This window comes from Topomyia yanbarensis, chromosome 3 (genome assembly GCF_030247195.1).
Source record: "Topomyia yanbarensis strain Yona2022 chromosome 3, ASM3024719v1, whole genome shotgun sequence".
NCBI lineage: Eukaryota > Metazoa > Arthropoda > Insecta > Diptera > Culicidae > Topomyia > Topomyia yanbarensis.
The window spans coordinates 263,107,864-263,121,181 of NC_080672.1; the positions used below are offsets into that span (position 1 = coordinate 263,107,864).

At 41.2% G+C, this 13,318-nt stretch overlaps 1 protein-coding gene and 1 pseudogene across 1 annotated transcript; both read right to left on the minus strand.

Moving 5' to 3' along the window:
* Window positions 1-6,614: 6,614 nt before the first annotated feature.
* Window positions 6,615-9,281, minus strand: LOC131687903 (uncharacterized). Its single transcript, XM_058971997.1, has one exon. It carries the CDS (start codon window positions 9,279-9,281, stop codon window positions 6,615-6,617), a length of 2,667 nt encoding a protein of 888 aa, XP_058827980.1.
* Window positions 9,282-10,948: 1,667 nt separating this feature from the next.
* Window positions 10,949-12,103, minus strand: LOC131687904 (uncharacterized; annotated as a pseudogene).
* Between the last annotated feature and the right edge of the window lie 1,215 nt (window positions 12,104-13,318).

Below are 13,318 nucleotides of genomic sequence, written 5' to 3' on the forward strand. Positions count from 1 at the left end.
TGGTGTCACTCTAATGTAAGCCAAATAAATAAAAAGTAAAGCCAATATCTGGTTGGTTGTTACGTTATTAAAGGAAGGGGGTAAGGGTTTCAGCATAAAAAATCAGTTTTTTGTTAATTTTTTTAGAAAGATGGGTTAAGCGAACTGATTGAAACTTTTGTACATTATACTACATCATTTCAATAACATTCTGTAATTTTTTCATGCAAAAATATCGATTAGCGACTCGGTGACGGAGCTTTTTGTGTAACGTCTTTGGAAAAACATGATTTGCGGTGTTATCTGCCATTCAAAAACTACGTGACCGATTTGTTTAAAATTTTACATACGTATTCTACGTAAAAAATACCTAACCCCTACTTTGGGTTTTTAGAATAATTTTTCAATTAAGGGGGCTTTTTACTCAAAAAATGACGAAATTTTTCTCGAAGCTGCGTTTCCGCCATTTTATTAGTAAAAAAACTCTTAATTGAAAAATTATCCCAAAAACTCAACGTAGGGGTTAGGCATTTTTTACATAGAATGTATATGCAAAGTTTGAAATAAATCGGTCAAGTAGTTTTTGAATGGCAGTTAACACCGCAAATCGTGTTTTTCTAGAGACGTTCCACAAAAAGCTTTATCACCAAGTCGCTTGTAGATATTTTTGCATGAAAAAATTACAGAATGTTATTGAAATGATGTAGTGTAATGTACAAAAGTTTCGATCAGTTCGCTTCACCCAACTTTCTAAAAAAGAGACAAAAAACTGATTTTTTTACGGTGAAACCCTTACTCCCTCTCCTTAATATTAATTTCGTTTAATTCATGCTGCATATTTTTACAAGTGTATAAGGAAGCAAAAAATGTAATTAAAACTCTCCTCCAAATCGTTGGGAAGTAAAACGATCCCCAAAAGTACTATTCTTCGCAAGGCTGCAGGAGTGCCAGTGCTGTACCTAAGCTGCATATTTCCATGTTCCTGAAGCTTTTATTTTCACTTAGATAACATGTTTCCACTCTTCTTTTTTATTCCTATTTCTCAGGTTCCTGCTGGGTGTCAATTTATCGATATCAACTACATTGCCTACGTGATGCTTAGATTCCGGTGATGCCAGCAAAGAAGGAACCACATTTTCTCTACTTCACATGCCCCACTAGAGATGAGAGTATAGCAGCGCAGAATGGCAAGGTCTTCACTTCCCAAGAGTGCTCGATCAAAGGTTATAACAGTCGAGTCATAATTACCAACTTGATTAATAGCTCTTGAAGAGTTTCGTTTGCTGCAGATTTAAAGCTAGTGCATTGTGTGACATCGTTGGCTCTTTCCGGCTCATTGTTGTTGTGTTTCTTTCTGAATAAATTCTCGTTCAGAGTCCTGGGGAAAGTGAAGAGCAATACTTGGCGTAGTCACAAACCAGCAACAGAGTCAACGAGCGACCCCTCTGAGTTGATATCTTTCTAAAGTTCATCTAACTTCGCGCAATCCCCGCACAAATAAAGTAAAATCGTGTAAGGTAATGAGCCTATTTTGGCCTATTTAGAGAGTGTGCCACACAATTTCATCAATTATTCGGTCTACAATCGATGTAATTTTTAATTCGTTCCTTAGACTGGTAATAACAAGAATTGCTTGAAAATTGTGAAATAGTGGTGTTGATCTAAGACAAGACATGACAATAAAGGGGTTTGTTTTTACTCCTATTAATTGTCAGAATCTTCTAGCGAATATTCGGTTTATTCTTACCAAAAAAGAAATGGGAAACAAAAGTTGCTGCAAGGATAGTGAAATGAGGTTTGGAACCGTTTTATCAATTTAGTATTTTTCATTATTTAGGCCACAATAACTTTATTGGCCATATATGATTACCTCTTGCAACCCATAACTCTGGAACCATAAACCCGATTAAAATTCAAATTCTTTTAATTATCGACTTATTGAGATCGGTTCGGTCGTCTTCGAGTAATGGATGAAACATTCAATAAAGAACTTGGTTCTTTGAAAAATTAGAACTTGAAAAAAGTTGACGCTATCAACTATACGCATTATTAATAAAACGATAAGTGGCGTGAAAATTATAATGTGTCATACATGTCTTTAGGATTCGTGGAATTAGTGAGGGCAATAAGCAAAATTGCGTCATGATTTGCACATCAGCAGGTTTTGCAGGATTTAGCGTTCCAAATTTCTTCTTATTTCACAACTGCAACGCTGGCATATCTGGGTAATAGCCAATCCAATTTCAATTTAAAACCTAATCCCCAACAACCTTTTTCCCATGCGACGTATCTGGTATAAATCCAACACATTTTGCATCCCATCGCATCTCATATCGACTGACAACCTCAGGTATCCTCGAATAGAGAAATTATTCCTATCAGCAACGTATGACATTGCAATCGAATCGAATTTTGGCGACTTTTTCGATTTAGGAACACGTGCGGAGTTAAATCGCTTGAGCGGGCAGCAAATGAAAAAAAAGAGAACCACTTTCATATCCTATCCCGTGTAGAATCGACCTTTTGCCGCTCGTTCAATCGCGCTGAAGCTTCAAACGGGGGTGACACAGCTTCGCAGATCGGGAGACACATTTTGGCGCTTCACCGTGTCCAAGTGCGGTGGAGCAATACAGCGCCAAACTATTCGATTCTGCCACACACAACACTATTGAATTTCCCATACAGTCTATGCTTTTCTATTTTAAATTCTGTCGATCACGGGGAGCAGTTTATCTATATTTAGAATTTCATTAAAATTTAAATATTTCGACCGAATCAGTATGGAAATTTGATTTAACGCACGTATATTCAATTCGATGTGACCAGACTGGAGGATGAACCAGACAGTAGGCAGTTTCCTCTCGATCGAATGGGACACACGGTGCGAGCAGTAAACCAGTAACGAGCCGCAGGTTGTCTGCTTTGTATTCCAGATCTGCCACATGTTAATGAAAATAGCAAACGGCTCTCAGGTTTGTTTCGTATCCGATTAGGTGCGGAGGCAGGATTGTTTCAGGTGTTCTAATTGTTCGCAACTCGACTATTGGAGATTTCACGATGAATTGCAGTAAAGAAAAACATCGTATTTGGTGAAAAATAATGTCGTGATTTGAACGAATGGTAGAATGGTATGACAAAATATAGAAATGTTTTCTCGATAAACGCTATACTTGAAAATCGTCAAAGACGACAGCATTATTTTTGTAAATTTAATATATCCGTACAATGCGCTTTGAAAGAATTTATGAAAAAGGCGGGAGTTTCAACATTCCTTCAAGAGTGGATTGCATAAGGATAACCTGTGTCACCATTAGCTAAGACGCTTATCGATTTACTCGGCAAGAAAACATCGAAATGTCGTAATTTATAATTCCATATTAAATTTGCACAAGGCGAATAAGATTTGTAAACAAACTTTTATTTTTGTGGTTTCTCTTAATTTACTATAATTTCAAAGCAGAAAACAATTGAAATTACTTCTACGAAGGGTAAAAATTTACATCAACGCATGTTTTTCATGAAATTCCTCTCTGCAGCAGACTAATGAGCGAAACAAGTTTGTTTACAAAAAACACTTTCGCCCTTCTGACGAATTAATATTGAATTGTCTTAATGTTTAATTAACGGAATCCAAGCAAAGATTATAAAGGATGAGCCAAGTGTGCTTTTTTGCCGCTTTTACGTCTCCTTTGTTGAGCCCAGACATGAATATGAAACTCTGTCTCGAGTCTTCGGTAGGAAACACGAGCTTTAAAGTTTACTTATGATAATAACAGCGGAAAAGGTCATTAGTGCGACCCGGTTTTCCGAAGCAACGAGACAGAATGAGCACGGTTCAAAACGAGCTCATCCTGGTCGGAAGATGATACACACAAAGTAAGAAACGGATGCACTTTCAAAGGGAATGCGAAATGTGTTTTCCCGTGAAATTACTTGCCGAAAATAGTGGTACGAGTCTTGCAGCTTCCTTTTGGAAAGGCTTTTCAGTTCTCAGCGACAGTGGAAACTATTCTAAATCTATTTGACCTTCTGCTTGGCTGACTGTGACTGTTCCTTCATGCTTTTATGATAAGATGGTCGAAGTAGATCAAACTTTCAGTTGATAAGAACTGTTTGTATTTCTATAGATGAGTGAAGTGATATTTAGCATCAGCGGTAACAGCTGGTGATTCGTTTCAGTACTACTATTTAGCATAATTTGCTGTGACGAATTAAGTGAATCGGAATTCTATCTACTCTGCGCAATTGATATGTAGGATATATTAACCCTATATTCATCTCATCTCCAATATTTATCATACCGTTTGCAATCGTCTGCTATTCCTGTTCAATGATTTGGTTCTAGAAATACGACGAATTATTATTATTATTTCGAGCAAAGTCATTACGACGAAAGACATTTTCCCGAATATCATTTCGTTCATCATTTGGCCGTAAATTAGATCATCGAATGCACCGATCAATTTTAACTGGTGGATTATATATCAAAAATTAATTTCAATGATAATAAAATAACATTCAACGATGTATGTTTTTATTTTGACCAGCAAATTATTGTAAGAACTATTAGCTATGACAAAGCTCTCCATGAAATAAATGTCATGTCAGCGAATGGATTTAACAGTAGGGCTCTTGCTACACACACAGTCAAAGCATCTGTTGGGCACACTTTGCATGTTTACATTCGGTGGACTAAGATACGAATTGTAGTATAGCCCCTGCTTAGAACATGTTTAGTAAACGGTTGCAGCAAGGACGACCGTGATGGTGAAGAATGGTTTCGCTCTCCGCAGGGGGGAAAATTGTCCAGAATTTTAGTCACATGAATAAAAAATAATTATCCAGAACCAGTGGAGAGTAGCAGCTCTAATCAATTATACGGCAATGCACAATACTAAATGAATTGAACATACTTCACCAATTTCGACCATGTTGGATTATTTCTGTGAAATCTACCGACATCCAGGCCTCAAATATAATCTATTATCACACGCAAAAATAAAACTATTTTTTTTCAAATTACGTTTTACAAATATTGAAATGAAGCCTTATTTTACATTTTACCCCACTAAGTATGATAAGAAATCCAAATTCAAAACTTCCAGAACCTAAGATTAGGTTGTATAGTGATAAAAACCATTCTGGCAGCTTTCTTTTATGCACAATCTTTTTCGATGTGCAAGATGTTTCACAACTTTAAAATAAGATGCATTTTTTGGCAAGAATCCTTAAGAATATTTGTTGTTTCCAAGGGTATGAAGCATAACTTTAGCAATATTTTATTTATTTAATCCGCGTATCTGGTTCAAACGCTATAAAATATTGTGGTATGCTATGAATGTATATTGCTGATTCATATAAAGCATTACTTATTTACTTATTCGCTTGAAATACTATGAATTTATTATTTAAAACAATATAATTTTGCCGATCCGTATACATTATACGCAGCTGTCATTTTTGCCTGCCCACCTTGCTGGGGTGTAACGTAAAATTCAGAATATCTGGAAAAATCTGGCATAATTTGAAAAATCTGGCGAAATGTCTGGCTTGGACGAATGTCTGTTTAGTTAGGAAAAATCTGGAAGATTCCAGATAAATCTGGAACGTTGCCAATGTTCGGCGCCCTGTTCAAATCAAAACACAAACTGATTTAATGCCAATAATCTCTGGAGAAAATTTAGAATAGGACGTAAGTAACATTGAGAGCCTCTCTTTGTTTACTTTCTCTTTCGATTATTACGGATAGCTAGATTAATTTTGGATAGCTTTTGGACGGATGGAACGTTTAACCGCACTAAATTTTTTGACTGCGCTCGCGAGTTCGCACTACGAAATCCGAAAGTCTATCAATATCCAGGATTCCATTCAGTTTGGATAATGGATGGTGCAAGAATTCACTGCGATGCTAACATTATTAGATATCTGCGATCAATAGGCATTGATGGGGCAACTTACATGGGGTTCCGGGTTCGAAGGATTTTCCTCTGTCTCCCTTCGAGACGGCCCAGGATGGTCGTTTTATTAAATTGCACCTTGCACTACTACGGTCTGTTTTTCACCCTTCTTCGACTGGTTATGCTGCTTTGCAGCGGTTTTCTAACTGCACTTGGGGTTCTCTTCTTTTCTTCGCCTCTACTGGGCCACACCTTGCAGACTTAATACTGCCTTAGATTCACTGGGTACATACGCCTTACAGTTCGCACAAAACTGCACTTGCAGTTTCCCGGGAGTATAATTTACGGTGAAATATTCGCTATTTTGTACACTCGCGACGACTAACCTTACAGGAGTACACACGCACCGTACCGTCTTGATGGAGATATTGTTGTTCACTGCCGTTGTCAGCTACTTTGCCTATTCCGTCTCACACGGGGCAGCGATCATTTTTTCTGTGTACTGGTGTGGTGTCTGATCGATCGGTACGGTCTTGCTATCGCAGTTTATGCTGCATTGCGGGATTTTGTGCACATTAGGAGAATGGCGCACTTTTCTGTTTAGCGGTTGATTATTTTAGGTATTTATTTATTTCTATTAGGCTTAGGTTAGTTTAAATTTAGATTTAGGTTTTTTTTAGTATTTCTCGGTACGTTCAGGCATCAACATTCCGGCCACCTTGAAGGAGCTTGGATACTTCAAATATACCCTTTTTTATGGAAACGAGTGTGGCACATGTGGCGAACGGAGTAAAGTTCTGACACCACCCAGAACTTCTGACCCATAGTGGTTTGCGTAGTTTGCTGTCTTGTATGCAGCAGATGCTTGCGATAGTGCTCGGACAACAGTATGGATAGCGGATGTTTCGCAAGCACTATCGGGTACTTAACGGCGACGTGCTTGAGTCTCCCACCGACTCTGGTGATGCCGTTTTCGTATAGCTTCGGATGCTGCCACTTCAACGACACTAGAAGGGGATCAAGGCGGGCAACTTCGATGAGCTCTCTGGGCAATATCTCTCGTTGAGCTACGATAGGGATCAGGTGTATGCGAAACCTCGCAATGATCGACAGCAGGTCTTCCTTCGTTGTTGTGCTGGATTCCTTGAAGACTAGATGGTACCGAAGGTAGCAGTGTGGGTTCAGATCGTCAACTGGATCGACAAGCTTCAACTTCAGGTGCGTCCTCTTTGCGAATTCGTCCATTGATTTGCAGTTCTTGGTGGGTGGATCTCGCTCTAGTTGCTTCTCAAGGCTCAAAAAACGACATTCGTCGATAGCTTTGGATTCGCCGAAGTTGACTAGGGGATCGCGGGTGAGTGGTAAATGAACGAGAAAACGACCGGACGAATCGCGAGTGGTGGTAGTAGTGTTAAGTTCCTCACACTGTTTTTCTTCATAGGTATCAACGGAACACGGCTCAACAGCTTCTAGCTCCCAGAATTTCTGCAACACTTGCTCTGAACTTCGATCGACAGTGGTCAGATGGCAGACGTGGGAAACGGTGGGATGATCGATGGATATCTTCCCGGAAACAGTCCATCCAAACACCGTTTCTATTAGCAACGGTAATCCCTCTCCCAGGGAACGCTTGCTGCCAAGATGGAGCTCGTGGTACGCTTCACCACCGACAACCATGTCAATGTCGGATGGAATATGGAATCTTGGATCTGCCAACGACAACTTAGGAAGATTCCACGTGGAAATGTCGATCGGAGCGGTCGGAAGGTTGACCGTCGGTCTATTGAGGATCAGGAACTCAAGCTTGGTGGAGTACGGTGTCGACTTCGACTTGATCTTAGCAGTCAATTGGCACTTGATTTGCTTGGTGGATTCACCTATACCAGCTACTGCGATATCCACTTTGGTGCGTCGGAGATTTAGGGAATTTGCAAGCTTGTTGGTGATTAAGTTGCACATGGATCCTGAATCTAACAGTGCACGTACGGGTATTTCCTTGCCGTTCTGGTCTACGACGAGGAGGCAAACCGTTTCCAGCAAAACTGTGCTGTGCTCAGCCTGGGCCGACAGGCTCACTTGGCTGTTCGGATTCATCGAGCTGGAAGGGCCAGCGATGGCGGACGTCGAGGGAAGAGGCTGGCTTGCTGCCACGACAGGAGTAGATTGCATGTTCGATGGTACTGGCTCGTGCAGCAGGGAGTGGTGTTTTTCATGGCAGTTACGGCAGGAGAACACGGAGGTACAATTCCTGGCTTGGTGTCCAGTACGGAAGCAATTCCAGCATAGGCGTTTCTGGGAAACCAGCTCACGACGCTGGCAGATGGACATCTCGGAAAATGCTGGACATTGAAAGAGCAAATGCTTCTCCGGACAGGCGAGACACGGAGCACTGGAGCTCGATTCAACGGTGGCTGCCTTGTATGCCACCTTGAATGGTTGCGGGGTTGGAATGGAACCGGCCACCTTGGCTGTAGCCGGTTGTTGGGACCGATATCGCAGATCGGTTATAACGGACGTCAGCATACGGGCACGTTGGTAGAGGAATTCGATCAGCATTTCATAGGTCACATCGTCGTTATTGCTGGTTTTCTCCTCCCAAGCACGTAGTGTAGTTGAATCCAGCTTGTAACAAAGGAGGTTGACCAACGGGGTGTCCCAATAATGGACTGGCTCGCCTAACTTTGCCAAAGCCCTTACATGTCGGTGGAAATCGTCAGCCAAAGCGTGAATTTCTTGGGGACTTTCTTGATTAATTGGCGAAAGGTCGTACAGAGCTCGGAAGAGCTGACGCTTCAAGAACCGCTTGTTGTCGTACCGTTTCAGCAATGCCTCCCAAGTCGATGCGTAGTTGTCCGCTTCTATGTCTACGGACTCGAATGGTTTTCGGGCTTCTCCCTCTAGTGACTGCAACAGGTACTGCAGCTTCGCAACCGTCGGAATATCTGTGTTGCTATGAATCATCGACGTGTACGTGTCACGGAATGCGAGCCATCGCGAGAAATCACCGTTAAACTTAGGTAGGTCGATCTTGGGCAAGCGTAGGTGGAAAGAAGACGAAACGTGAGCAGGGGTCGCCATTGTGTTGTTCAGCATGGTTTGGTTGGGATCAGTAGCGCGATTGGACAGTAGAAAACCTTTAACCCTGCAATAACGCGTCTCGAAATCCATGCGTTCTTCCAAGTGGGTATCTAGCATCTCCGACTTATCGTACAGCTCGATCTGTCCTTGTACCTCCAGGAACTCCTTGTAGATTCGGTCCAGTGAATCGAGGCGAATTGGTATTTGGCAGGCATCCCGATCGCAATCGAAATCCTCCGCAAACTTCTCCACTGCCTTCTGCACTACGAGGATCCCCTTCCGCTGTATCACGTACTCTGACAGCTTCTTTTCTGTTTTAGTCGCCATTATTGGAACACTTCACTGATCTTCACTACCACCACTTTAAGTATCGGAAACGGGAAAACGGTACAACTCGAAAATTCTGACTCCTTCCCGGCGCGGGTACCGTTCCTACACGACCCGAAATCGGAAATGGCACAATTGGAACGAAAAATTCCTTCCCGGCGCGAAATGCCACTTTTTCGCGGACAGACCGAGAATGGCACACAAATCGAACGAATTTATCCTTCCCGTCGCGAGCGTACCACTCTACGCGAATTTACCACTCACCACCACCTTATTAATAAAATGCAAATTTTTTCGCAACCAGAAAATTTTCAAAAATTTCTGTTCCGAGTTGGCGCAAATCAGCTGCGATTACAAAAGTTCGCAATGAACTGCAGCGATAGCGTCCAAAATGGCTCTAACGGTAGGCACCTTCGGGGGGCTGGGACGGCCAATGTCTTTGCCGTAGCGTCGCGTCAGCAGCAATTTGCAATGGTGTACTCACCGCACCGATCCTTCCTGGTTGGGGTTTCCTCCGATCCGGTTCGAAGGACCAAATGATGGGGCAACTTACATGGGGTTCCGGGTTCGAAGGATTTTCCTCTGTCTCCCTTCGAGACGGCCCAGGATGGTCGTTTTATTAAATTGCACCTTGCACTACTACGGTCTGTTTTTCACCCTTCTTCGACTGGTTATGCTGCTTTGCAGCGGTTTTCTAACTGCACTTGGGGTTCTCTTCTTTTCTTCGCCTCTACTGGGCCACACCTTGCAGACTTAATACTGCCTTAGATTCACTGGGTACATACGCCTTACAGTTCGCACAAAACTGCACTTGCAGTTTCCCGGGAGTATAATTTACGGTGAAATATTCGCTATTCTGTACACTCGCGACGACTAACCTTACAGGAGTACACACGCACCGTACCGTCTTGATGGAGATATTGTTGTTCACTGCCGTTGTCAGCTACTTTGCCTATTCCGTCTCACACGGGGCAGCGATCATTTTTTCTGTGTACTGGTGTGGTGTCTGATCGATCGGTACGGTCTTGCTATCGCAGTTTATGCTGCATTGCGGGATTTTGTGCACATTAGGAGAATGGCGCACTTTTCTGTTTAGCGGTTGATTATTTTAGGTATTTATTTATTTCTATTAGGCTTAGGTTAGTTTAAATTTAGATTTAGGTTTTTTTTAGTATTTCTCGGTACGTTCAGGCATCAACAGGCATAATACCAATATTCCTTCCGGCGTACTGTCCCTTCTTCAATCCCATAGAAATAGTTTTCGGTCTTATCAAAAAACACTTGCAACGAACACGACAAGAGAATACACCAATTATGAGTGACGTATGCGAAACTATAAGCTATTTCAATCAATATTCCTGTGAAGCCTGTTCGCTCATTGCGGTTACTATTAGGGGGGAAATTTCTACCCAGAAAAAGGACTACAACAAGATCCAGCGAATATAGGTTTGCACATGATTCCTGAGTGACTGTGTTATACTATCTCACAATTTATACTACAATTCCAAAAATAGTTGGATTATTGGATTAAATACATAACTAATTTACTAAAATAACGTTGATTATTTATTATTCAAAATAATATTAAAAAGAAAGTCAGTTTTCCAAGTGCTGCAGAAGCGCGCGAATCGGGTAAAGCATCAGTCCTATTCTGATGATGATATGAATTATGTGTGATCGATGTCCGGACAGTTTGTTACACTATCAGCTAAAACCTTACTTAGCTCTGACTCCACCGGACGCACTGCGAATTGCACAGCAACAATAATCTCCTCTGATGATCTTCCCTTTGAAATAATTCCCTCCAGCTTCTGCGCAACATTTGACAAAATGGAAACCGCTGAAGTAACTCCGTTATATATTTCCTCGACGTCTTTTAACCAGCCCCCATTCACTACTTGTGCAACCGATGCACCACGATGAACGGATTGCAATCTTGCGGCTTCTGAAACACCTGTCCACCTGAAATATTTGGCGAGCTCCAATGCAGGCGAAGAAGCCTTCTTCATTTCCTCCTGTTTGTGCGCAGCTGACGAGTGAATTGTATTGGCCCACAATAACCAAGAACTATGGTGGCCTTCCAATTCAGGATGACTCTTTTTTAACTCAGTGGCTAATTCCGCATCATCACGGGTGGAATGGGCTCCAAAACGATCGGGATTGTTTGGTGACATTAATTGTTTGAGGACCATCTGATACTGAGCGTTGGTCTCGACGTTTACGGAGTATGCATACATGAAAATTTTGATTTGCTTGTCTCTCCATGATGTAAGCAAACGAGACGACACTGCAGACGCCTTCCTTTTCATCTGGTCTTGCAAAGTCACAAACTTTTCAATATCTTCACGGTCCGGTTTTGGCTTTTCAGCCCATTGTCATCAAATTCTATACATGCCTGGCAGCAAATTTCTAAATGCAATCCATCACGTCCTTTGGAGAATCTCCAACAACCGCTCTGGTTCCTACTACTCTAGGGCGCATTTGTCCACGGAATAACCGACGAAAGAATAAGCCTTCGAAAAAGTACAAATATTTCTCCTGAGCTACTTCCAGCATATTAACATCATCGTCTTTTGAAGAATCAAGATCTTGAAATCCAACTGGGGGATCTTCAATTAAGTCATTCGAAACATGCAACGAGCCTTGGAAAGAAGGTGAAGAGGGTTTCCATTGTTGAGAAGGAAAATCTTCAGTGTCCGTATCTTCAAGGCCTTCCAAATATTCCTCCTCCTCGTACCTGTTTGTAACAGTTCTGCATAAGTTATGAAGGAATTTGTATCTCGAAATGTAAACGTTACTTACTCGTTCTCGTTAGATTCCATTTGTTATTAAACCTCACATATAAAGCAGCAAGAACCACCTACTGTAAATGAATAAAGTAAACAAAGAAATTTTCATCAATAAAACTATAGACATGCTGCTAAAAATCAATCACTTTCTTATTTATTTGAATCATGTGAGATCATGACAAATGAATATCATAATATAAAACTTTTAAATGCGATTGTATGGCTCTAATTTGAATTTTTTTCCTTAAGAATCACAAAAAGATTGGTTTTGAATTATTTGTTTATAATCAATACATTTAACAAAGTCTACACTAAATCAAGAACTTCGTTCGGGTAACGTATGCTGACGAGCGACAAGTCGCTTCTGATTTTTGTCTGCAGACACAATAATACATACAGAGATACTCTCATTTGTTCTTATGGCCTTTTCACATGTTACCCAGTAAATGAAAAGGCGGCTTGGCGGGTTAAACTATATGCTGGCGATCGGTAGGCTATTGAAACTTTGTTCTAGGCTACTCGCCGTAACTTGCCGTTTACTGTAAAAGTAGTGTGGGTAATGTAGGGTACGGGTACCCGTTCAAAAAAATGCGAACGAACATGATCAGGCGATTTAAACAGTTTCACGTTTGACTCAACTCGCCTGTGCTAATTGCCCCTAGGAACAAATGCAATTTGCGAATGCGATTTAAAGGCTATTTCAACACTTATACAAATTTGTTGGCGGCTGAAATGGACTTGGTTGTGTTTTGTGTTTTTCAAACATGGCGATTCATGTTTGGCTTAATCCATAAATGACGTAGCATTATATGGGGGAGGGGGGAGTTTTGTATTTTGTGATGATGTGTGACGACAGGGGGTAGGGGGTCAAATCATGCTACGTAGCTTTTTTAAAGGGGAATAACTAACATCGTTTTTTATATTTTTAAAAAAATTACGGGTCAAGGGGTAGGGGAGAATTACCGTCAAACTACGTAATTACCAGGGAGTAATTAGAGGTTTGTGACGAAATGCTACGATGAGGGAGGGGAGGGGGGGGGGGTTAAAAATCACTCAAAAAATGCTACGTCATTTATGGATCCCTAAGCTTAAAATTGTTTTTTAAACAATTGGCGTGTTCCCTGTCAAAAGAAATGCGGACGAACATGGTAAGGCGATTTAAAAAGTTTGACGTTTGACTCAACTCGCCTATGCTAATTGCCCCTAGGAACAAATGCAATTTGCGAATGCGATTTAAAGGCAATTTAA

Excerpts from the sequence above, each read along its gene's own strand:
- LOC131687903 (XM_058971997.1), bottom strand. The coding sequence starts at position 9,281 with ATGGCGACTAAAACAGAAAAGAAGCTGTCAGAGTACGTGATACAGCGG.